A 26,675-nucleotide genomic window follows, 5' to 3' on the forward strand; every position below is an offset into this window, starting at 1 on the left:
TTATTTATTTATTTATTTTTTATTTTTGCCACCAGGATTATTGGTGGGGGTTGGTGTCAGCACTCCAAATCTACCACTCTGGAAAGCCATTTTTTTCCTTTTTATTTTCCTTTCTAATTTTTATTAGATAGGGCAGAGAGAAATTGAAAGAGGAGGGAGAGACAGACACCTACAGACCTGCTTCACTGTTTGTGGGTGATCTGGGGCTGGACCCAGGGGCTTGAACCTAGGTCCTTAAACATGCTCACATGTCTGCTTAACTAGTAATGTGGATGCTTAAGTAGGTAACATCTGTGCTTAACTAGTTCCTGCTTTTATTTTTCTGAAATGAACTTAGTGACAGACTTAGCTCACATGCTGCACCAAAGTGAAAAAATAACTGAGTTGTTGGTGTTTTGTTTTTTTACTATAATGAGACAACTGCAAGAAGGAATTTTCTGATCACCTAGAAACGTGGGAACTTACAACCACTGCTTATTATTGAGAAAATTGGGATAGTAAAATCTTGTTCAATAGATTGAAAGTCTTGTACTTAGGAACAAAAATCACATTAGTGCTTACCAAACCTCACCTATGAGAATCAGTACATATCTGGGGTGCCTGGAGTTCAGCGTCAGAAGCCTTTTAACTGTTATCTTCTTGTTCAGAGAACATTCCTCCCATCGGAATATAAAAAGCCAAGTCATCTGGATTAGTGGTTGATCAGGTACTTTTATCTGTCCTCAGTCTAAGAAATTAGGAGGCCCTTTAGTTTGGGGGGCATATAGCTTTAAAATACTTTACGAAAACATTGAGGATTATGTAACCATTTTTATTCCAGAGACATCAAGAAGCTACAATTGAGTACCATGAGTATCCTTATAGTTTCTATTCTTCTTTGATAATCTTGAAAAACCCTAGTTGATGAGCTATTGCTGGGAGCTGAAGGGGCACAGTAGTTTGTATGACACATACAAATACTTTTGATTCTTCAAGAAAAAACATTTTCAATAAAATTTTGAATGTCAAAATAACATTAAGCCAATAAAATAGCTCATTTGGGTAGTGTATATACCTTATCATGTCCATGATCCAGGCTTGAACATAGACCCCATAGTTTTGGGGGGTGGGAGCTATGGTGCTATGGTATGTTCCCTATTCCCACTTCTGCACCCCTCAAGTCTTTTAAAAATTTTATTCTATTTATTAGTTAATAGACATTTACAAGATTATAATATAGTAGGGGTATAACTCCTATCACCAAAGTTCTGTGCTCCAACCTACTTCCAATGGCAACCAACCGTAACTCTCCCCAAATCCCAACTTCCAGGTGTCCTTTGTTTTTTTTTTTTTAATTTTATTTATAAAATGGAAATACTGACAAGACCATAGGATAAGAGCGGTAAAATTCCATACAATTCCCACCACCAGAACTCCATATTCCATCCCATCTCTTGAAAGCTTCCCTACTCTTTATCCCTCTGGGAGTGTGGATCCAGGATCGTTATGGGGTGCAGAAGGTGGAAGGTCTGGCTTCTGTAGTTGCTTCCCCACTGAATATGGGTGTCAGCAGGTCCATCCATACTTCCAGCCTCTCTCTTTCCCTAGTGGGGCAAAGCTCTGGGGGAGGCGGGGCTCTAGGGTTCATTGGTGGCGTCGGCTGCTCAGGGAAGTCAGGTTGGCATCATGGTAGCATCTGGAACCTGGTGGCTGAAAAAGCACTAAGATATAAAGCAGAAGAAGTTGTTGACTAGTCATGAACCTAAAGGCAAGAATATTGCAGATGCAGATTTGGGGTCTCTGTTTTGAAAAAAGCAAGTAGGTCTATTTTAGGTATATTCCAAGAGGCTCATGATTTTACTAGTTTTTGCCTGAGTCTGACATCTAATATGCTTGTGGACCCAAGTTACTGTTTGGGGAGATGGTGTCATAGTTGGAAATAGGACTAGAAAGATGGATCAGGGAAGAGAGTAGCTCCTAAAGAGGGGAAAAGTATATAAATATTGTTAACTGTAAACCCCATCAATTTGATCTAGGGCCTATATTCAGCACAGGAGCCTATGTAACCTCTGCATCCCTGTAGGTCTGAGCTAGCATTATGTGTTTACAGCTAAGAACATTCTCGGATGCACTAATTTCAGGACTGTTGTTGAGGTGGTCTGGTGTCGGGCTGCACCGCGGAGAAGAGAGCGGACGTCCAGAGCAAAGGGGTACACAGATCTTTATTATAGGATGGGGGGGGGAGGTTTGGTTCAGACCACGTGGGGCCAGCCAGCAATGGCCGACCACGGGGGGAGAGCAGGGAGCGAGACCTCAGAGAGGGAGAGCCGAGAGCCCAGAGAGAGCGAGGGGAGGGGTGAGGGGGCTTTTTATTGGGCGACAACCAGGGGTGACGTGTAGGGCCAGGATTGGTTGAAAGGGGGCACTCTAGGATTTAGCGAGGCATAGGATAACCTGGGGGCGGAGCCAGGATTGGTTGAAAGGGGGCACTCTAGGATTTAGCGGGGCATAGAAAAACCTGGGGGCGGAGACTGCATCAGAATAAGTCCTCAGCAACATCTCCTCCTATCCCTTTATATCTAAATGGACACAGTAAAGAAAAATGGAGCATGCTTAAATGTTTTAGAGGAATGCCATGCTCAGGTGGGAAGATGTAGGACTTTCTGTGGAGGAGGGAAGGCTTAAATGGCTGCCAACCTTGTGAGATTTAAATGTCCTCCTGTGCTCAACCCCTCTTCAGAGAGAGAGACTTACCTGGAGAGACTCATCTCATAGGTTTAAGCGCAGCCTGCTCAACCATCTCTTCACAGTATCTCTACATCTTTTCTATCTTTCTATCTAGTAATTGCATAAGATGTACAAAGTCTATAAAAGACTATCATGGGGCAGAAACCTTTTGGACATAAGCCTAAATGACATAACAAAATAGGAAGGGACACGAAGGGGAGAAGTAAAAGTCAGTGGGGTGTGAAGGGAAGGATTGGTGTGTAAAGGAACATTCCCTGCTTGAGTGGGGAAAAGGGCAAGGGTACATAATGAGGGGGCGAACAGAGGGGCTATTTGGCATTGTATAGTCCTCAAGGCAACAGTCTGTAAAGTCTATGAATTACTCAGGATTAGTCTATGAAAAACCAGCAGCGTGAAGGGAAATAAGCTGCTTCAAAATTGTGTAAAATGTATATAGGGTATGTCAGAAAGTCCGATACAAGTCTCAGTCCGAAGTAGATGGCTAGGGGAGGAATTGGCAGGGGATGCAACGCTGCATGAGGGAGGTCAGCCGCTGGAATGTTGCTCTTTTGTAGATAGCTAGCTGGAACTGCCAACACGTAACAAGCAGGTCAGAAGCAGGAACGGTAACCAGGCATGAAGAAAGTTCTGTCCTTGGAATTCGTGTATCAGGTTCTTCAGATCACGTTGAGTGACATCTAGGGTTTTGGGGGGTGTGCCACGGTAGTCGTGCCATCTAGTGAGTGACGTCAGGGTGTGCAGGGGTTCAGATGGTTTTTCCGGGATTCCTGTGAAAGAAACACAAACAATCTGCTTCTCGTGGTTAATTTGAACTGGTAACAAGTTATAGGTTTGTTATAGTTGGTACCTCGATGATTATAATTGGTTTAGAATCTCTTTATGATTTATTAAAAGGTCATCTAATGTGACCTCCTGTAGCAGCCTCTACCGCAGGATCTTGAGACCAATTTTAGCTAAAATATGTATTTTAAACAGACTCAAATTGCTTAGAGAGTTAACGCATATTCGTGACAATGATTTTAACGTTTACAGTGCCAGATTGATGCCAGATCTGTTGTGGATTAATTTCCACAAGATAGTTTACAGGGCACCTTTGGGGGCCCTTCAAAGGTGTCCTGTATATAAAATTTATATAGTTTAGTTTTGGGAATGAATAGTCACGTTGAACATTTAGACTTTTACCAAAATAGTAAGTTACCTTAACAATTAATATTTACCTTGTCTGGTAAAAGTGTAGCTGTAGGGTTACACTTCTGACCGTTAAGTTAGTGTTACCAAACTTGAGACATACCCATAAACATTTAGTTATAACAAACTGGAGGAAAAAGAACTTTTGTTATAAAAACACATTATTTAAAAACAATTTTAAATCTGTCATTAGTCACACAGTTTAAGACTAAACACTTACATATATACCAATACTATATATAAAATTCAAAAGAGGGAGAAAGAAAAAAAATTTTTTGGAATGTTTCTGAACGTCTCCAGAAACTTTGGCTGCGTCCAGCATTTTTATATAAGGCCAATAACCTTTTAGAGTACTCCAAGCAGATGGGTCATGCAAAAAAAAAAAGAAAAAAAAATTTTGTCATTTAACACACTCATTCACAAAAACAACTGGCCAGTTATAACATAAGACATACAGGGAAAGGGTAGGAGAGAGGTCTCTGTGAGCCAGATTTGCAGGTTCTGCCATGTCGTATTACGGGTCCTGGGATGTATCCTGCATCTGGTCCTCTTGTAGTATTTCTTGTTCTTCAGGAATAACAGCGCCATCCTGCGGGTATTGTCGGACATGGCGGGCAGGAACCCAGACAGGTTTAGAGAAATTTTGAGGGAAAATGCATGCGAAACCCCTTCCCATGGTCAATAATGGGTCAGGCCCTTTCCAAACTTTATCGAGTGGGTCTCTCCATTTCACCTTAATAGATGGGAGGGTAGATGGTGTTTGCCAGTGAAGAATAATAGGGGGTAAGGCCGAGTTATTGTAAATATTAAAGAGATTTAATGTAGTTAAGGCTTTTGCTAGCTGGATATTGGGGGGATATGTTCCTCCTTTATCTTTATTTAGTTGAGCCTTCAGTGTTTGATGGGCCCTTTCGACAATGCCTTGTCCCTGTGGATTGTAGGGAATGCCTGTGGTATGAGTAATATTCCAGAGGAAACAAAAATCTTTAAATTGTTTGCTTGAAAACATAGGTACATTGTCTGTTTTCAAAAGTAATGGGACCCCCATAACGGCAAAACAAGAGAGCATATGGCTTACAAGCTTTTTAGCACTTTCTCCTGTCTGAGCTGTAGCCCACATAAATTTAGAAAAGGTATCAATTGAGACAAACACATATTTTTGTTTGCCAAAGTTTGGTATGTGGGTGACATCAATTTGCCAAATAGCATTAGCTTTTAAACCTCGGGGGTTAACCCCAAGGGTCTGGATAGCAGGTGTCTTTATGAGATTTGCACAAGAAGAGCATGTAGCAAGGATATGTTTTAACTGTGGTGCAGGAACATCAGGGAATCGAGCTTGAAGGCCTTTAAGATTAACATGGGTTAGAGAGTGAAAATTAGCAGGATCAGAGACAGAGACTGGGAAAGTTCCTGTGGAGGCAAGGCGGTCAACTGCGGCATTCCCTTCGGACAGGGAACCAGGAAGAGGGCTGTGGGAACGAAGGTGTTGAATATACAGTGGTTGGGTTCGAGAACAGAGCATAGAGGCGATTTGAATCAAGAGAGGGGAAAGTGGGTTGTCATCAATTTTCACATATGAACGAGCAAGCCATGGAAGTAAGTTAACAGTATACACACTGTCAGAAAAAAGGTTGAAGGATTCTGGTACAGCTTTTAGTGCAAGAAAAACAGCATAAAGTTCTTTGTACTGAGGGGAATTATCAGGAAGCTCAGTAAAGAGAGGTTTAGGAGATTGTTTGTCTGGGTAATATATAAGGGCAGCAGCTCCCCTTTTTCCGCCATCAGTAAAGATTGTAGGAGCAGAGGGAATGGGATCCCGAGAGAAAAGTTTAGGTGCTAGTAGAGGCAGAAGAGGTAAAGAAGCTATCAATTTAGTAGAAGGAAAATGGTTATCTATTTGTCCTGGAAACCCCACGAAGCTTATGGCAAAGCGGGAATGATGGCGTATAAGCCACTCTGTATCTGTGAGAGAAAAGGGCAGAATGATTAAATCCGGTTCTTTCCCTAAGACCTGCACAGACCTATTTCTCCCTTGGCGAACCATGAATGCTAACGCATCTATCTCAGTGAGGAGTCTTGGAGCTCCTCCTACTGGCGTGTGAAGCCATTCGAGAACCCCATGGTCTTGCCACAGTGCCCCTACTACTGTGGGGGTGGAGTTGAAGATTAGAAGGTTTACTGGAGAGGAGGGGGAGAATCGAACAAGGTGCATGTCCTGGAGGGCCTGGTTAACCCTTTCCAGTGCCAAGGAGGCCTCGGGAGTTAACTTACGTTTTGAAGAGGGCTGTTTGTTTCCTTTCAACAGGTCAAACAGTGGTTGGAGGCAGCTTGTGGGCAGATAGAGATACTGCCTAAGCCAATTTAAATTTCCTAGAAAACTTTTGTAAAGAAGCAAGAGTAAGGTTAGAAGGGAAGGTAACATTAGGTTTTAAGGGACGAATTTGCGTTAGAGAAATCTCTGAACCTAGGAAAGATATTGGAGGGATTAGCTGTATCTTCTCCGGGGCTACATTAAGGCCGCTTTTCTTTAATGCAGGAATGAGAAAATCATGTAAGGCATAGAGATCTGTATCTGATTTTCCCCATATTAAAATATCATCTGTATAATGAAAAATATTAAGGCCCTTATGAATATATGGGACAAGGGCAGATTTAACAGCCTCCTGACAAATTGTAGGACTATTGGCCATACCCTGGGGCAGCACCACCCATTCAAATCTGTCAGCGGGGCTGGCATTATTAATAGACGGAACAGAGAAGGCAAAACATTTACAATCTCGCGGATGCAAGGGGATAGAGAAAAAACAATCTTGTATATCAATAGCTATGATTGGAATTCCCGTGGGAATTGCAGAAGCAAGAGGCAAACCCCTTTGGGGGGAGCCCCAGACCTGCATGGTTTTATTTACTGCACGGAGATCTTGAAGGAGGCGCCATTTTCCCGAGCGCTTTTTAATCACAAAGACAGGAGTATTCTATGGGCTTCGAGAATGACGAATGTGTCCCAAGGACAACTGCTCTCGGACGAGCTCTTTTAAAATTTTTAGCTTATCCCTAGGTAAAGGCCACTGTTCCACCCAGACAGGCTCATTAGAAAGCCAGCTTAAGCGGGGTGTTTGGCTACGAACAGTGGCATTTAGTATTGGGGGTGCTGAATAGACCTGGTATCGCGGGAATGAGTTTTACGCTCTGCAGAGGCGTCTGTGGATATCCTAACATTAAGACATTCCAGAAGATCCCTGCCCAGTAAGTTGGTGCTAATATTAGCTACCAAAGGGCGGAAGTGTCCAGTAGAACCTTCTGGGTCTTCCCACATAAGCGAGTCTCGTGTGCAAAATGCTCTTGTCATCCCTCCTATTCCATGTAAACTGGGTCCAGGGATGAGTTCCCAATCTTGGGGAACCTCTTCTTGCCTTAAAATTGTCTTTGCTGCCCCCGTGTCAATCAAAAATTTAAAAGGAATATTGCCAATCTTTACTGTCATAGAAGGGTGACCTTGTTCTAAAACAGGAGTGGTCCACAAAATCTCAGGCCCCGAATTTGTACCATTCAGGGGCGAACCATCTTTATGAAATTGGGACCAACAATCTCTCTTCCAATGAAACCCCTTACGACATTTTGGACAAACAGTACGTGGTCTCTGGCTCCCTGACTGAAAGCGGGGTTGCTCTGGCTGGAGGCGTGGTTTCCCTGACTGGAGGCGTGGTCGCAACTTATCAGGACATTGGTTACGCCAATGTCCTTGGCGACCACACTGAAAGCAGGCCCCGTTTTGCTTACGTGGGGCAACTGCATAGACCTGCGTCGTAGCGGGTGTCCCATAATTGCCTGATGTAAGCTCCTGTGTCGCTAGAATCCAATTATCTGGGTGTAGGTGTTTAAGATTAAGGCATACCTGACGGAATTGTGGTGTCATGCCTTCCCAGACAATAGAGCGCAGGAGTAGTGTGCGGACGTCAGGATTATAAACCTTTCTCTCTAAGCTTCTCTTCACCCTTGAGATGAAGCTCGCCAATGACTCATCAGAGCCTTGGTGAAAAGAGTTAATGGGAGCTGATGGATCTACATCAGGTGTGGTCACCCTTTCCCATGCTTGTGTTGCACAGATGCGTACCTGTTCAAAATAACCAGTTGGAAACCTGGCTTCTGCCTGCTGAGCTCCAGATTCATAAGCTCCTGCTCCAAACAAAGCATCAGAATTCCATTCTATCTGTTTGTTACTATTTTCCTGCGATTGCCTAGAGCACTCATCGCGGAAACATGCCTGCCACTGAAGATAGAGAGGGTCTGGGAGTGCAGCACGAGCCAGTTCTTTCCAGTCTTGTGGTGTATTTAAATGCTGGTAAAAGCTTCTCAAAACGGACTTGGTCCATGGAGAGTGCATACCGTCCTCCCTGACTGCTTGCCTGAGCGTTCCAAGTTCTTTCGAGGAATATGGCTGCCACGGCTGAGGGTTTTGTTTAGAAGGGGCCAAGTTTACCGGGAATGTGTGGATTTGGTCCGGTGGCGTGGGAGAGGGAGCTACAGAAGTGGAAAGTTCAGTAGAAACTGCTGTAGTGGCTGCAGGGGAGACTAAACGCATATCTACGGGGACGGAGCTCCCGGGGTGGACTGCACATGGTTTAAAATCCTTAAATGCTGAAAAAATATCCTTTAGCTCTCGTATCTCAGCCACTAGATCTCTTAATGGTGATGTATCAGCAGGGGGCGGGGTCAGGGACGAGGAAGCCTCAGGCGGAGCTGAAACCGCGGCAGCAGGGGCCGGGGGCGGGGTCAGGAAAATGGAAGCTGCAGGCGGAGCTGAAACTGGGACAGCAGGGGCAGGGGCGGGGTTCAGGAACGCAGAAGCTGCAGGCAGAGTTGAAACCGCGGAGGCAGGGGCCGTGGGCGAAGCTGAAACCGGGACGGAAGGGGCAGGGTTCAGGAACGCAGGCTGAGCTGAAACCTGAACGGCGGAAGGGGGTGGGGTCAGAGGAGGAGCATCCGAACACGTGTGCGTGTCTGTGGGAACGGAATTCTTGGGTTTAGCCGCTGATCGCTTAGGATGTCTAAGTCTTAAGCACATGTGATTTAACTCTCGTACCTCAGCCTCAAGGTCACTTATCCTTATGGCATACCACGTTTTACATATCTTGAAAGTGGCGACCACAGTTAAAAAAATCCAAGGGGTAGCGAAAATTAAACCTTTTATGACAGCGGGAATCTGTCCCAGGTCAAGAAATAATGACTGGGACACCTCCTCATAAAACGAGAAATTTCCCATAGTGGAGGGAAACGCGGGGCCACAGAAGTGGGCGGATGCCACTTACCTGTGTCTGGGCGGTTTCGGAGACCTCAGGCCGGGCGTGGTGTGGGTACGGAACACGATGGGCGCCAGATGTTGTTGAGGTGGTCTGGTGTCGGGCTGCACCGCGGAGAAGAGAGCGGACGTCCAGAGCAAAGGGGTACACAGATCTTTATTATAGGATGGGGGGGGAGGTTTGGTTCAGACCACGTGGGGCCAGCCAGCAATGGCCGACCACGGGGGGAGAGCAGGGAGCGAGACCTCAGAGAGGGAGAGCCGAGAGCCCAGAGAGAGCGAGGGGAGGGGTGAGGGGGCTTTTTATTGGGCGACAACCAGGGGTGACGTGTAGGGCCAGGATTGGTTGAAAGGGGGCACTCTAGGATTTAGCGAGGCATAGGATAACCTGGGGGCGGAGCCAGGATTGGTTGAAAGGGGGCACTCTAGGATTTAGCGGGGCATAGAAAAACCTGGGGGCGGAGACTGCATCAGAATAAGTCCTCAGCAACACAGGACCCATCTTATCTTCCTCAGGTGGTAGAGTATGTTGTCCAACCTTCTTTTGAAGAATAGAACAGGCCCTACTATTGCTGATCCACAATGAGGGCAAGGTCCCATAGGGGCTCACAAAGGGATCCATTATGTTGTTCCTGATAGAGGTGACCAGTGACAGTGGAGAGGGATCTGTTGGAGGTCTAGGCCCATCATGTCTTTGTAGGAATCCCAGGTCTCTCTGTCTAGGGCCCCAGGTGATAGGTGGTCTGGTAGTAACTAAAGAGTCATCATTAAAGTATGCCAGTCTCTTGCCCTTATTCAGCTTTTGTAGTGCTTACTTTGTCTAACAGGTTAGCTTTGGAGTGATTGAGGGAAGTGAAATAGGAAGTAGGTGAGGAGTGTATCTAAGTCTAAGTAGAAACTACTTGATTATCTACTTTATGGTGTCTTTTTTAGGTCTTTCTATTTGCTTGCTTCATTTATTGACTCACTGCAAAATACTTTGCACTTTAGCTTTAAGGTATATAATTTCCCCTCACTTAGGGATACATGTACCTATGCCCTATCTCATGGGCCCTGGTCTATATCTAGGATATGAGGCTTTGTTAAGAAGTGCACTACCCAAAATGGAATTAAGGCATCCTATGAACTAGGAAAGGTCTCACCAAAGTAATGAAGCTGGAGGGCTGACTTGCCACGCCTGATGTCTCTGGACACAGTCCATAGTGAAGCATGCTGAGGTGGTACTGGCTGCATTGATTAGGTTGAGATCAGTAGATGCAGTATCAATTGCCTTACTTTTTTTTCCCCTTCCACTTCAGATAAGGAAAACATCTCGTGATTTTTTCAGGTATTCTCCAGATACTCTTTCCTCTCAGTGATGGTGCAAAAGCAAAGGTTCCTTGCCACAGGAGTTCTGAGTCCTGGGAGCATGGGATTCAGAGCTGCCACGGGGATACTTTTCACACTATTTACTTGAATATCACATTCAGTTGAAGTTTCAGAATATCAAAAACATTCTATCATTGCTTGAAGTAAGTGATACATTATTATCTTTAAAATATATTAATTTCACTAGTATCAACAAAATGGAAATTTATTAATATGCTCTTTTCCTAAGTCCATTTACTTTTAATAAATTTATATGGTTCTCTTACATATTTATTAAAACACATTCTTTTTTTAAAAAAAGACTTTAAAAATTTTATTCATTTTTTTATTCCCTTTTGTTGCCCTTGTTTTACTGTTGTAGTGTATAAGAGTGTCACATAGTGGAACACATGTAGGGAGATTATGTGTCTCTTCGCCTTCCCTTCTAAGACAGGGTTTCTGCAGAGTAACAGTGTGTGGGCATGAAGTGCAGCAATTTATTTGCAATATCACTTGTTAAGTAGAGTAATTTCCTGACTGAAATTATAAACATGAGTAGTTACGTCTTATTTTTCTTTATTCACCACTCTTAAATGTTTCTTTAATATTTTATTCATTTGTTGGATTCAGGCAGAGAAACTGAGATGGAAGGGGATATAGAGAGGGGTAGTGAAAAAGAGACACCTGCAGCATTGCTTTACTACTCAAGAAGGCTCATTTCTACAGGTGGGGGCCAGGGACTTGAACCCAGGTATTTGTACATGGTAACATGTGTGCTCAATTGAGTGTCACTACCTGACCGCTATTCACTATTTCTTTAGATAGGTGGATAGAAAGACAGACCCCAGCACCAAAACTTCCTCCAGCTGTGCTAGATCCAGGGTCACAAATATGGTAATTCAATGCACTATCCAAATGAGCTGTTGATCTTTTAGTAGCACTATGCCTTATTTTAAATCCCAGGAACCTTCTCTCCTAATAGAAGACCACTATAAACAAAACTTCACTGCTTGAAGTCACTTTGATTCTTGTTCTTTGTGTCTAAAAATCAGAGAGTATGGCATCTGTAGGGTATACAGAGGACATTTACTAGTCCCTGGCTTCTGAATGTTTCAGTTTTTGTAGCTATGGAGGGCTAGGGGGGAGGACCAGGCTTTTAGGCACCGACAAAGAGGAGAACCTGAAGTTCACACTATCTGTGAAAGGGTAGTGTGCCTGTGCATGTATGTGCATGGGTGACCCAGCCATCAAGAAAAAGCCCAAAGAAAATAACCTATTTCCACACACTGAATTGGAGATTATAAGAAACAAAAAGGACTAATAATTAATTTACTATCAGTCATCAAATGATGTTGTTCCTACTTAAACTAACTTAGCAATCTACAATATGTCAGTTAAAAAAACCCATAAAATGTCAGTTCAATCATTCTGATGAAAATTAATATTTTATCTCCTTTAAAAATATGTATCTTTTTAACTAGCTCATCAATTTCTTGCAAAAATTTCTTACAAATCAAGATGGGGCAATATCCAAGAGGTGCGTCTTTTTTTTTTTTTTTTTTAAAGTTCTGTTAGTGATAATAAGGATTAATAAGATTTTAGGATGACATAGGTATAATTCCACACAATTCTTTCCACCAGCGCTCTGTATCCCATCCCCTCCATTGGAAGTTTCCCTATTCTTTATCCCCCTGGGAGTATGGACCAAAACTCTTTTTGGGGGTACAGGTGGTGGGAGTTTTGCCTTCTGTAACTGCTTCTTTGCTGGACATGGACATTGGCAGGTCTATCCATACATAGCCCCACCCTGTTTCTAAAAATATGTATTTTAAAATTTATTTTTATGATAAATACTTGCACATTTTGATGCCTTGAGAAATATGTTAGATTTAGAATATCTACCAAAGCTTAGGTGGTAGCTCAGCGGTAAAGGATAGGAGTTGCATTTCTGAGACCCAGGTTCCATCTTGTCACTTTATATGCCAAAGCTGAGTAATGCTTTGATATTTATCTATCAAAAGATGTATTTTTAAATTTATTTCTATGATAGATAAATACTCAGCTTTAACATAAAAAGTAACAAGATGGAGCTTGGGCCTCAGACGTGCAAGTTCTATCCTTTACTGCTGAGCTACCTCCTAAGCTTTGGTAGATAGTCTAAATCTAACTATCATATTTCTAAAGGCATCAAAATATGTATAAAATAATAAAAAAATCAGTAGTCCAAAAATCAGATGAGAGTAGAAGTCCAAAGCTGTATAGTCATAAGGCTACTATACCTCAAGGCCATGTGCTAAGCCCAGGATTAAAGTTCTATTTCTAATAAGCTCAAGGACACTGGGAGAACAGAAGACAAACCACATCATTTTAAAAATGGAAACTGAAAAGGAAGCTAACTCAGGATAGAAACAAGTAAACTCTTTGTACCCCTGAACTTCATTTTCAGAATACCCCCAGGTGATGGTTTGCAAAGCATGCCCTTATTGTACAGCATGAAAGAAGGGGCCTCTCCCAGAAGTTTGTAAGCACTTGTATGCTCTTTCATCTCAACTCAAAGTCAGGACCTCAAAGGGCAGCACATAGACTAGATAATACAGGAAGAGAAAAGTCTAGCTAGAGGCAGTATGCTTGTCTAGGGCTTGGTTCTAATTGGGACAAAGAAGAGAAAAATAAAAGATATTAATAAAACAAAAGAATATGGAAAAAGAAAAAGGGAGATGATAAAGCGAAGCTAAAGATTAACAGAGACAGACAGACAGACAGACAGAGAGGCACAGAGGGAGGGAAAAGAAAGAAAAATGGCAAGTCTGATAAGATGCTCATACAATTTGGAGATGGACTTCACTTTTTGTGAGTGTGAAAAGTAATTAGCATATATGTACCTTGTATATATGTAAACACAAAGGATCTGTGTTCAAAGTATATAAAGAAATGTTGTGAATCAGTTACAATAACAAGTCAGGACCAGATGGTAGCTCACCCTATAGGGTGTTACCATGTACAAGAGCCTGGGTTTAAAACCCTGGTCCTCATTTGTAGAGTGAAAGCTTCAGAAATGGTGGAGCAGTGCTGCAAGTGTCCCTTGTCTTTATAGCTTTCCATTTTTCTCCTTTTCTCTATCTCTTTCTGTCTCTCACCCTCTATACAAAAAGGAAAAAAAAAAAATAATAAAAAGGTGGCTGCCAGGAGCAGTGGATTAATCAGATGCAGAGTCCAGCAGTAACTACCTGGAAAAAAGTAAAGAAAAAACACATTCTAAAAAAAGAATCAAAGGGGCCAGGTGGTGGCACATCTAGTTGAGCACACACGTTACAAAGCACAAGGATCCAGGTAGGAGCCCCTGGTCCCCACCTGCAGGGAGAAAGCTTTTGTAAGTGGTGAAGCAGTGTTGCAGATGTCTCTCTGTCTCTCCCTCCCTATAACTCCCTCCCCTCTCAATTTTTTTGCTATCTCTACCCAATAAACAAATAAAGATTAAAAAATTAAAAACAGAATGAAAATTATCCTAAGTAAAATCAAAATAAAAACGTTTTTACCCTGGTAAGAGTCACCCTCTTGGTGTGTTCAAAACACCTAAGTGTCTTCATTTCATTATAGGCAGAACACCTGTTGCCTCAAATGACGCAGATTATTAAGATGAAAATGAAAAGCTTCTGAACATGATATTATTTTTTTGATCAAAGTACTGCTCAACTCTGTCATGTGGCTGTGCTGGGGATTAAATCTTGGATCAAAGACCCTGAAACATAAAAATATTTTGTACAATCACTGTGTTTCTGTCCTGACCCTCGGCTGAAGATGTAGACTTCCCTGTACTGGGTGGTTCATTCATTTAACAATTTATTTTTAATTATTTTTTTACATTTTTATTTATTTTCTCTTTTTGTTGTTCTTGTTTTTTTCATTGTTGTTGTAGTTATTGTTACTGATGTTGTCATTGTTAGGACAAAGAGAAATGGAGAGATGAGGGGAAGACAGAGGGGGAGAGAAAGACAGACATCTACAGACCTGCTTCACCACCTGTGAAGCTACTCCCCCTGCAGATAGGGAGCCGAGGGCTCGAACCAGAATCCTTAGGCTGGACCTTGCACTTTGCGCCCCGTGTGCTTAACCTGCTACACTACAGCCCGACTCCCTTCTTTCTCATTCTATGTGCCTGAAATGTACTTTACAGTTGTGAAAGCAAAATGAGTGGTCAGTTCATTGTGAGTCCCAAGTAATGAGCAAAAATTTGAATCTGTGGAACATGCAGTCTTAGGTAGAACTGAGTCAAGTGTAACTTTATGCAAGTACTTCTCTAGGTCCTTCCTCAACTTCTGACTCATTCCTTTGCTTTTTTTTTTTTTTTAATTTCTTTATTAGGGGATTAATGGTTTACAGTTGACAGTAAAATACAATAGTTTGTACATGCATAGCATTACCCAGTTTTCTTTTTTTTTTAAAATTATTTATTTATTCTCTTTTGTTGCCCTTGCTGTTTTATTGTTGTAGTCATCATTGATGTCATTGTTGTTGGATAGGACAGAGAGAAATGGAGGAGGGGAAGACAGAGAGGGGGAGAGAAAGATAGACACCTGCTGACCTGCTTCACCACTTTTGAATCGACCTGCTTCGACCACTTTTGAATAGACTCCCCTGCAGGTTGGGAAGCTGGGGGCTTGAACCGGGATCCTTATACTGGTCCTTGCACTTTGCACCACCTGCACTTAACCTACAGCCCAACTCCCATTACCCGGTTTTCTACATAACAATTCAGCCCCCACTGCCATCATGTTCCAGGACCTGAACCCTCCTCCCATCCCAGAGCCTTTTACTTTGGTGCAATACACCAATCCTCTGCCTTTTTAATGAGACAGGCAACTAATCTCACCACTGTTGCTTCCTCAGCCCTAATATCGATGGCTTTAGTATTGTTCTTTGGCAGATAGTGGCAAGTGAGATCTCAAAGTCTAGCATATATTTGCTTACTTAATGTAAACAATGGAGAACTAAATCTGAACTTTGGAAATAGTCTATTAATATTTAACAAATAACAGAATTGTCAGTATGTAGAGGGCAATACACAGAAAAATAGTTAAACTTGGGGTGACAGTAACTGGTGAAAATGTTCACCCGGCTAGTTTGTATCAATGATTATGAACAATATGCTAAGTCAGTACTCCAGAAATCTATATATGACTACTATAGGTCTGGTGCAAATGACCAGGAAACCTTGGCTGATAATATTACAGCATTTTCCAGGTAAGAAAATCATTTGTATGTCATATTTTAAAAATGATGCCAAAATGTTTTACCAAATATAAGATGTCCTAGTTTTAATATTGATGGTGTGAAATTACTTGCCTAAATACAGTTCAGTAAGGAAAGGAAAATTCTTGGGATTGTGGGCAATCTTGGGCCTCTACATTGCTTTAAAATATTCCAAGACTGAAAAAATCTTAATATAGTCAGCCCTAAGTTACCTCCCTTCTTGGATATATTGACTACATATAAAAAAAAACAGTGATAAATTCTTATACCTCCATTTTCTTTTTCTCTGAATATAATCATGAGAATGCTGTTCATGCTGTAGGAAACAATATTAAAGGCAAGATAGTCATCTTATCTGGTTAAAACAGATCAGATTGTTGCCTCAAATGGTTCCCATCCCATTGCTTGTTCACTATCATTCAATTTGATTACCGTTGTCTAAACTTCCACTTTATATTTCAATTTGTCTAAATAGCATTAATCTTTCAACTTTGCTGTTTCATCTTTCCTTTGAAGTGCTTCATCTTTCTCCCCAAGTTAGTTTTCTTTTGACTTTCATATTTCAAAACGTAAAATGAGAGATGTCATGTTTTCTGTTTATAATAAAAACAGGACACAAAATAAACTTTAAAGGAGTGTTTTTCTCTCAGCAGTTATTTGCTGGGCTAGGGGAGGAAAACCTTCCGTGCACTCTACTTTTTTAGACTCAATCAATCTCACATCATAGGCTTTAATAAAGTCATACATGTTGTGGGTACTCATGGCTGGTGATACAGTAAGCAGAAAAAGAAAAGAAGGAAGTGTCCAGGGAAAGTATTTTTTTCCCCTTAGTCTAGAATAAGTTCACTTTTCTTTCTTTTAAATTTATTTATTTATTTATTTATTTATTTATGAAAAGGAAACACTGGACAAAACCATAGGATAAGAGGGGTACAGTTTTCTTTGTAAATTAGGAGAACTGTGAATAATCTAACCCAAGTGGCCCCTGACAACTGTCTCTGGTTTTCTGGCAAATCTGTGTAGAGGAAGCCTAAGGATGACTTTCTGTCCCCCTCACTTCCCCAAATCTTCTCTGTAACTTGAATGACTTCAGAAAATGCTGGAAGAGCTATGGAAAGGAAAATATTGGCTAAGATGAAGGGGGCTTAAAATTCTGCCTCCCTACCCCTCCTTCATTATTTAGTATATTCAACTCCTTTGAAGGTGTCTCTTCTTAGGAGATACCTTTTTTGAGGCCTACTTAAACTAATTTCACTATGAGATGTGCTTGTATATTAGAAATCTCCTGAAAACAAGCATGTTAACCTATAGATCATTTTAGCCAAGGATATGTCTGACCCTTTATAGGTTTATAAGCATTTTTCAGACCACAATACTCAGGTGACTTCTATCCCACTTATATCTAGCCTGCTTTTTAGCCCTTAGTCCCCTTCTCCCCATGCTAGTCAAACAGTTAATTCACATTCACTAGGAACTTCTATGCATTAGGCTCTGTATGCTATACTGAGGAGACACTGGTAAACCAGAGAAGGATACTGTCCATAGGAGTTGACATTCTAGTAGATGCACAGTGACCATTGATCTCCACAGTGTTGTTGAGTTGAATTGATCAAAATGTACTCAAAACACAATCGACATCTCACAGAGGGAAGAAATGTGGCTTGGAAAACAGCTCAACTGAGAGAACTCAGAACTTGTATGCTTGAGGCACCTGATTCAATCCGTGATACTACATGTTGCCAGAGTGGCGATATGGTTTGTCACCCTCTTTCCCTTCTCCCCTCTCATAGGAATCTCTCTCTCTCTCTCTCTCCCTCTTCTTACCTCTCTTTCAGAAAGGGCTAGGTAGATGGCCCACTTCTATTATCCTAGAAATTCCAGAAAATCTGTAAGATAGCAAAAACTCTGGAGACTTAAACTGTCATCTGTAACAGTGTCTTGTGTTTTATGTATATTACATGGTGCTCCAGTTTGTTTTCAGCTCTTGTATGTATTGAATAACTTGGGAAACAGGACACATAATGAAAATGAGTTTGCAGTGCTACCACTAACCTAAACTTTGATCATTTTCTTTTGTTCAGTTGTTAAGGGGAAGATAGAGTAAACAACTTTCTCTGGAGCATAGCTGATGCTATTTTACTGTTAGCCACTTGAAGAGTTTTTATTGCAACACACTCTTGCTAGAGGTTGTTGCCTATTTAACAGTTCAATTCCTTTTTTGCTATATAACTTTCTGGGTGACTCCTTATTCCTCCCCTCCTATCACTGAGTTAACCACATGGATCTAAGAATACATTTTTATGCCAGAGTTTAGATGGATGAGTCTGGTTGAAAGAAATTCATCTGAAATCCTTCGTTCTGATTAAAATTAAGACTGCAAAAACAACTATGCTTATTTAATGTGTCGTGACACAATCACAAAACATTTAAGGGCTTTCATGAAATGTATACAACTTCTTGTTTCACAAGCTCAACAAAAGGTCATTAACAGTGACAGTTTTTATATAGCTATACTCAGGCTTGACAACCAAATTATGGAGTTCTGGTAATAGGTTTCACTTACTTGACCTAGCAGTCTTTTGGAGACATTTCTCAGTAAGACCAAGTGCTTTAATATTGTGACCAAAACCCAACCAAATAATGTCAAGTAGGTGGAGTCACTGAAAGAACACTTTTTGATATTATTGTTATGAACATAGCAAGAAAAGAGAAAATGTCAACTTGGTACATTTGCATGCTCTGACCTGATTGTAGTTAATTAAAAAGCAAATAAGAAAACTGTACTTTTTTATTTTTACACATTAGCTCAGTGTATCATTCTCAACTATGACCTGCACACATTTGTGGCTTCTTGCGAAATTATCATTGGTAGAAGATATTTTGTGGTGTGCATGTTTGGAAATCATGGTGATATTAGAAAAGGAAACTTTTTTCTTTCTTTTTGAAGCAATTGTAGACAATGAATACTGTGAGGTTTCCTTTTAAATAACATGGTAAAAAGTGATACCATCTTCTCAATTTAATACTTAAGAAGCAATATAAACTCACCAGCAGAATTTTCAGTATTTTTCTCATAGATATGTCATAGAATCATTCAATTTACACACTAGGCAAGCAAACTACTTTTTGTTCTTATAAAAAGCAGCAAATTGTCTATTGTTTTTGAATAGTCTCAGAGAAAAAGCTTCATATTCCAGCTCTGTCTCTTCCCTCTCTTGCTCCTCTTCTCTTCCCTTTTCTCTTTTCCAGCTTTACTCCCTTGCTTTCTCTTCAAAGCCTGCCTTTTTAAAAAAAATATATAGACAAGTATTGGAAAACCTAGGTGTGCATACACACACACACACACACACACACACACACATACACATCTACTTCAGATCTAGTGTCTCCTGACACCTTTTTATACACCAAATCATTAAATGGCTTAACTATTTAAACAGGTTTGTCATACTGTGTCTTCTTCAAGTTTAATTCCTTTCCTTCTATTTCTCTACAAAAGTATTTTCGATTTTGATAGATACCATTACATATGTCTTAGCTTTCATAATGTTTAAAACAAATAAAAAAAGAAAATAATCATGATATAAAATTCAGACATATAAAGAGAAAGTTTTATGTGTCTTCTAGATGATTTGAAATTATAATAGAGGAAGTGAGTTTAGCTGGTAGCGTTCAAAAAAAGCATAAGGCTTTAAATGTGGGTGATATATATCTTCCTTCTCGGGACAAGTGCATATAACCTGATTTATTGATAAATTAACTCTGTGATCCTTGTTAGGTGTGAGATGTGAGTTGAAACCTCTGCTAAAGAACTCCCACCTTGGGGCCAGGTGGTAGCACACCTGCTTAAGTGCACACATTGTAGTGTGCAAGGACCCAAGTTCAAGTCCCTGATCCCCACCTGCAGGGGGAAATCTATCTATCTATCTATCTATCTATCTATCTATCTATCTATCTATCTATCTTTTTTTTTTTTATTTAAGAAAGGATAAATTAACAGAACCATAGGGTAGGAGAGGTACAACTCCACACAATTCCCACCACCCAATCTCCATATCCCATCCCCTCCCCTGATAGCTTTCCCATTCTCTATCCCCCTGGGAGCATGGACCGAGGGTCTTTGTGGGTTGTAGAACATAGAAGGTCTGGCTTCTGTAATTGCTTCCCCACTGAACATGGACGTTGACTGGTCGGTCCATACTCCCAGTCTGCCTCTCTCTTTCTCTAGTAGGGTGGGTCTCTGGGGAAGCGGAGCTCCAGGACACATTGGTGGGGTCTTCAATCCAGGGAAGCCTGGCCGGCATCCTGATGGACTCTGGAACCTGATGACTGAAAAGAGAGTTAACATACAAAGCCAAACAAATTGTTGAACAATCATGGACCCAAAGCTTGGAATAGTGGAGAGGAAGTGTTAGGGGGGTACTCACTGCAAACTCTAGTGTACTTCTGTTTTCTGCAGCTTTCTGTCTCTTTCTCCTTCTCTATATCCCCATCTCCTCTCAATTTCTCTCTTTTTCTATCCTATAATAAATAAAAATATTACAAAAAGAACTCCCACCTTTACTAGCTCCCTCTGCTCAGATATCTTATTTTCCATCCTTCAATAACATTTAAGTGTTAGGGAATTCAATTGTTCTTATAAATCATCTTATTTTTCCAAAGTGGAGTTATATGAGCATAGTTCAAAATTTTAATTAACTACTGTTTTTTCTAAAATTGTTGGAAAACTACCTATATTGGGGGATGGGATTATGTGACTCTTGGAGAGTTTTAAAATATATTACAAAGTTAGTTATGATTATTCTTTGAAAAGTGTCAACCTATGGAGATTATTTTAGAGAACACAAATTGACCACCCTATTGACTTCATGGTAATTTTGCTTCAAAATTGTATTTTGTTTACTATGTGAGTCCCTCCAATATCATGCTCAGAATGGAAGATAATGGTTATAGGAAACCCAAGAGCATACAGTTAATAAAGTGACTGCTCCACCATGTGGACATGTGTAAAACTACTGCCTGGAGATTGGCCTTGAGTTATAAATGGAAACTAGACATAAAGAAATGTCCTTTGTGACACACACACACACACACACACACACACACACACACACGGTCCCACAGCTCTGTGTGTGCTCTTCATAAAAGCTCTCATTGTTTCCTTGCTCTAAGTAAATATTAATGCTTTCCAAGGCCAGCATGCCAATGTCTCCTATTAAAATCTTTTTTCTCTCATTGTAATAATACACTTAGCAATGATTGGCAATAAAAATTCTCTTCAAGGCTCTTGTCTTTCTCCCTCCAAAATGGGGATCAAAGAATCATGCTGTGAGGGTCAGTCGAAAAGAAAAGACTTCCAGGGTCAGAGCATGTGGTATGGCATAAAATAATGACAATTATGATGTTCAAAGGAATTGCATAGTAAAACTTCTTTATTAGGCTTTTCAGGGACTGGATGTTTTCACTTTATTATGAGAGGAAGGCTTAGATTGCAAACCTTTAGTGATTCCACAAAACAACATGAAAGCAGAATTTCTTCTTCCGCTGCAGGAAATGGGCATCAATTAAGACTTTTGAGGTTCAGTTTATTTTGGTTACTCCATTGCTAAGTCACACTTCACTATATTAATAAAGAATCATGGGCTCTCTCAAAGATATATATATATATATATATAGCTTTTCTATGTGTGTGACCCAGGTTTGAGGCAGGCCCCCAACATATTGAAGGAAGCTTAAGTCCTGTAGTCTCTTCACTCTATCTGGAAAAAGGAAAGAAGCAAGGAAGGAAGGAAGGAAGGAAAGATGGAAGGAAGGAAGGAAGGGAAGAAGGAAGAAAAACGTTGACTATATTTATGTGTCTATACACATGTTTAATTTTCTTAGCTATCACTAGAGGCACAGCTGTGTTCAATCTGAATTAGCAGCTAATGAAAAGAAAAACATTTCTGAGCAATTGGGGATATATACATATATATATATTTTCTGATAAATAAGATAATTAATTTCCCTGTGTTACTAGTGAATTTTTGTTTCTTGTTTTATTGGTAATTTAATTGTCATTCCAACTCAGAAGAATTGCAGGGAAAGAATATTAATGTCCAGAAGTAAAAAACAAACAAACAAACCACAATCTTCAAGCTAAATTTATTTTCTGGGCTGATGAAATAGCTCAGTTGGATAGTGTGTTTCTTTGCCTTGTGTGTGATCCAGGTTTGAGCCCAGCACCTACCATACTGAAGGAAGCTTTAGTGCCATGGTATTATTTAGTCTCTCACTGCCTTTCATTTCCTATCTGAGAAAAACAACACAACACAAAACAAACAAATTAAAAATATAATAACTCCAATCCCTGCCAAATCATATTTAATTTTTTTTATTTATAAAAAGGAAATATTGACAAAACCATAGGATAAGAGGGGTACAGCTTTACACAATTCCCACCACCAGACCTCCATATACCATCCCCTCCACTGATAACTTCCCTATTCTTTAACCCTCTGGGAGTATGGACCCAAGATCATTATAGGGTGCAGAAGCCAGACCTTCAACCTTCTGCATCCCACAATGATCTTGGGCCCAAATAATATTTTTTAAAATATTTATTTATTTCCTTTTGTTGCCCTTGTTGTTTTATTGTTGTAGTTATTATTGATGTTGTTGTTGGACAGGACAGAGAGAAATGGAGAGAGGAGGGGAAGACAGAGAGGGGAGAGAAAGAGAGACACTTGAAGACTTGCTTCAACACCTGTGAAGCGACTCCCCTGAAGGTGGGGAGCTGGGGGCTTGAACCAGGATCCTTCCTCTGGTCCTTGAGCTTTGCGCCTCATGCGCTTAACCCACTGTGCTACCGCCGAACTCCCCCAAATCATATTTTTAAGGAAAATACTCATTTAAACTAAAAGAACAGAAACAAAAATGATCCCTTTCTTCAACATCATACTTCAAAGTATATAGAACTCAGCTCGATAATTTTGAAGGAATGAAATAATAATTAAAACATAAGAATTATTATAATCTAGAAAAAAGACAAAGTAGACATTACATAGCTTATTAAACTATAGTCTAGCCGTCATGGTCTTGTATACCATATTCAAAATGACTTGAAACTGATGTGAAAATTATATTGATCTGGATACTCAGATAAATAGGGGAGGAGTAGGAATTTAGTGCTTCATGGTGGAGGAGGATGATAATTTGGCAGAGGATCTGAGCCATGTTAATGTCTAGATGTGGAATTATGAAACTGCATTCCTGTGACAATAATCTTGTAAATAACATTTACATCCTAAAAACAATAAAAAGTGAAAGCATGCTTACACCAAAACCTTTCAGTGAATGTCTATTGTGCATTTATTTATAATTGCCCTTAACTGAAAAAAAACTACAAATTAAAAAAATTTTAAATATATTTATATACTTGCTTGACTATTTATTTATGAGAAACACCAGAGAACAGTTCATATATATATATATAATTTGTTTTGTATAGTTTGTTTTGACAGAGAGAAATTGAGAGAGAAGGGGGAGACAGAGAGGGAGAGAGGGAGCCACCTACAGCACCTTCACTGCTTATGAAGCTTCCTCTCCTGCAGGTGGAGACCAAGGGCTTGAACCTTGGTCCTTACACACTGTAATGTGTACGCTCAACCAGGTGTGCCACCACCTGGCTCCAGGTCACATATATTTTTAAGGAGTGTGAACTGTGGACCTCATGCTTAGCAAGCATGCTCTAGAGTTGAGCATTATCCCTGGATGTTTTTTTTTAGCTCAGGAACTGATGAATAAATTGTGATGCCCCATGCAAAGGAAGACTAACGAAAAGAAACCAGGGAGTCTCAAGCGAACTGTGCTAAGTGAAAGAAACCAGACTCAAAAGGTTATATTCTATATAGTTTCAATTGTAATAATATTCTTGCAGTGTAATACTGTAGGGGAAAGAGAAATACCAGCTGTTAGGGGATAGGACAGGGGAAAAATTCCAAAAGGAAATAAGGAAAACTTTTGGAATAGTGCATGGTTTTGGAACTTGACTGTCTTAGCAGTTGGTCTAGAACTGTGTGCATTTTCCAAGGTTTACTAAACTGTACATTCCAACAGGTAAAATCTATTGTATGTTAATGATACTTACCAAGAACAATGACTTGAGAAATGTATCCTTATCTTATTGCTACCCTTCCATTTAACAAACTGAAATCATCTAATTTCCTTTCCTTTTGTGGAGTAATTTGCATGATGGGGTAAACAGGAGAATTATTTTCTCTCACTCTTTCCTCTCTCTTCTTCTTTTTTTTTTTTTTTTTTTGTTTACCTCCATGGTTATTGCACTATGAATTCACCTTTACTGGCAATTATTTATTTATTTTTTATTTGCATTTATTTGATAGAGACAGCCAGAACTTGAGAGGAAGGGGAGGGAGGGACAGAGACAAAGAGACACTTACAGCACTGCTTCACCACATGTGAATCTTCTTCCCCTGCAGGTGGGGACCAGGGTCTTGAACATGGGTCCTTGAGCACTGTGATGTGAGAGCTTAATCAGCCATGCCACCACCTGGCTTCCTAGCAGTCATTTTTTTCCTTTTCCATCCTTCTTTCCCCCCTCTATTTTATTCAATAGGATAGAGAGAATTTGAGAAGGGAGAAGGAGATAGCGAGGGAAAGTGAAAGATAGACACTTGCAGTCCTGCTTCACTGCTAATGAAGTGTCCCTGCTATATGAGTGGAGCTGGGGCTCCAACCTGGTTCTTGCACATAGTACTGTGTGCGCTTAACTGGTCACGCCACAGCCTGGCTCCCCTATTTATTTATTTTAAACAAAAAAGTAATTTCAAACATTTGGTTATACTTTTGAAATTATAAGTCTTTAACTTAAAAAAAAATGTTTCTAGGTGGAAGCTGTATCCCAGGATGCTGCAGAATGTTGCTGACATAGACCTGTCGACTTCTGTCCTGGGGCAGAGGGTCAGCATGCCAATATGTGTTGCAGCAACTGCCATGCAGTGCATGGCTCATGTGGATGGAGAGCTTGCAACTGTGCGAGGTAGGAAGAATTTTCTCACTCAAAGGACAGACAAGTATTGATCTTTAGTGACTTCCTGTTCTATGTACATCAATCAAATACTTTCCTGGATTCTACACACACACACACACACACACACACACACACACACACACACTCATTGATCTCTATCATCATATTTTTCTTTTTTGCATACTTTGTTCCTTTGCTTTCTAGCTCTATGACTTGGATGATGAGACTCTGTGCCTAGATGTCATCAACTTAAAATGGGGATAAAAACAATACCTACCTCCATTAATTACTCGAGCTATTAAACAAGTTTCTACATACACAGTGCTTAAACTAGAGCATGGCACAGAGTAGTAACTCAGTAAGTCTTAACTGTGAGTACTACTATCAACATCTCAGAAAATGAATATCTGAGAAGGTAGTGGTAGAGATGGGATTTAATATGTTCTTATTTTACTTCAAAGTTCTTCTTCTCCAAAACCACATTGTTCTTTCTCATAGTGAAAAAACACTGGACTAAATCAAGTATGTTCATGGTATATAACTGAACCTTGGTCTGTCCTTCTGTGACATCTAATATGTGAAGAATGTTACCAGTGGGTTTCTCTTCTTCTGACAGATGCTTTTTACTCTTTAGAACTGCCATTCTTTATTGATAAAATAAGGTTCTTAAAGCAATATCACTGGTTTGCCTGCTGTGTGTTAAGGAAGCTGAACTTGATTCCAAGATCTCAGGAAGTTAGTTGTATCACTGAGACTACAGTGATATGGGTTGCAAAAAATAAACAAAAAGAAAGAAGAAACTGCTACCGTAAATGAACTCCAAGAGCAAGAGACAGAAAACTCCCAACAGGAGCGGATGATTTTTGTAATATTTTTTAGTATGGAAATAAATTAGTTGTCCCCATTTGAAATTTCATCAGATACAAAAAAGAGAAAGAAATACCATTCTAAGTAGAGAATTGCCCCTTTTCTAATGAAATTCTCTTTCCTCGGCTTATCCTCTTACCTGCCATTTAAAACTTAGAAGGTGGAATGAGCACTTGTGAGCACATGGTCTCCCTTTCTCATAGGTGCATTCTTGTGCTAGTGAAGACCAAACACCTATGCATTTACTTCTGATTTTTGCTGAAAATACAAGGTAAATATTTGATAAACTTTATGTATGTTAAAAATAATACCTAAAAGTCTTGCAAATATGACAATAGCCAGTTTATCAGTAGCAATTAATGTGTGTCAGGCAGTTTGACTTTACTAGCTCTATTGTCTCTTATCACCACTTAAAAACACACGAGTATAAAATCTTTCACATCCACTCCTTTGAATGTAGAAATTGAGGATGCAGAGGTTAAATACCTTGCTCAAGATGGTCGGACAATTGTGTAATCCACCAACTCCTGGAAAATTACTGGCATTTCCAAATGCCATTAATAAGAGTAAGAACTCTCCACAATCACTAAGCTAATAGTCTTATTAATCACACACAGTCTATGTTTGTTTGTCTTTTTTAAATGTAATTTTAGACCTTTAAGTTTCAAGTAATGGAATCAATCACAAAATATGAAACTCATAAGGAGATACGAGCCTTATGTAAAATTCAGGAGCAGTTAAAAGAGGGCAATAAAGCTCTTAAAACTATTTTAAGATGGAAAGAAAATAGTTGGAAAACATAAATGGAGAATATTTTGCTGCGTAATCTATAACAGGATATGTCACTAAAATAGATGATTTAGTCAAATTAAAAAATTATTAGTGGTTTAATAATGATCAACAAGATTGTGGGTAAAATTTCATACAGGCCCCACCACCAGAGTTCCATATACTCTCCCCTCCACT

General features: G+C 40.1%; 1 protein-coding gene across 2 annotated transcripts in view; it reads left to right on the forward strand.

Moving 5' to 3' along the window:
* Positions 1 to 15,611: 15,611 nt before the first annotated feature.
* HAO1 (hydroxyacid oxidase 1) overlaps positions 15,612 to 26,675 on the forward strand; it is a 68,694-nt gene continuing 57,630 nt past the window's right edge. Inside the window, exons 1-2 of one of the 2 annotated variants that reach the window (XM_060186586.1) lie at positions 15,612 to 15,802; positions 24,700 to 24,851. In XM_060186586.1, coding sequence (XP_060042569.1) covers positions 15,666 to 15,802; positions 24,700 to 24,851 — 289 coding nt within the window. In that variant the 5' untranslated portion in view covers positions 15,612 to 15,665. The remainder of the gene's footprint in view (positions 15,803 to 24,699; positions 24,852 to 26,675) is intronic. The other variant, XM_007539574.3, reaches the window with a different exon arrangement.

This window comes from Erinaceus europaeus, chromosome 1 (assembly GCF_950295315.1).
Source record: "Erinaceus europaeus chromosome 1, mEriEur2.1, whole genome shotgun sequence".
NCBI lineage: Eukaryota > Metazoa > Chordata > Mammalia > Eulipotyphla > Erinaceidae > Erinaceus > Erinaceus europaeus.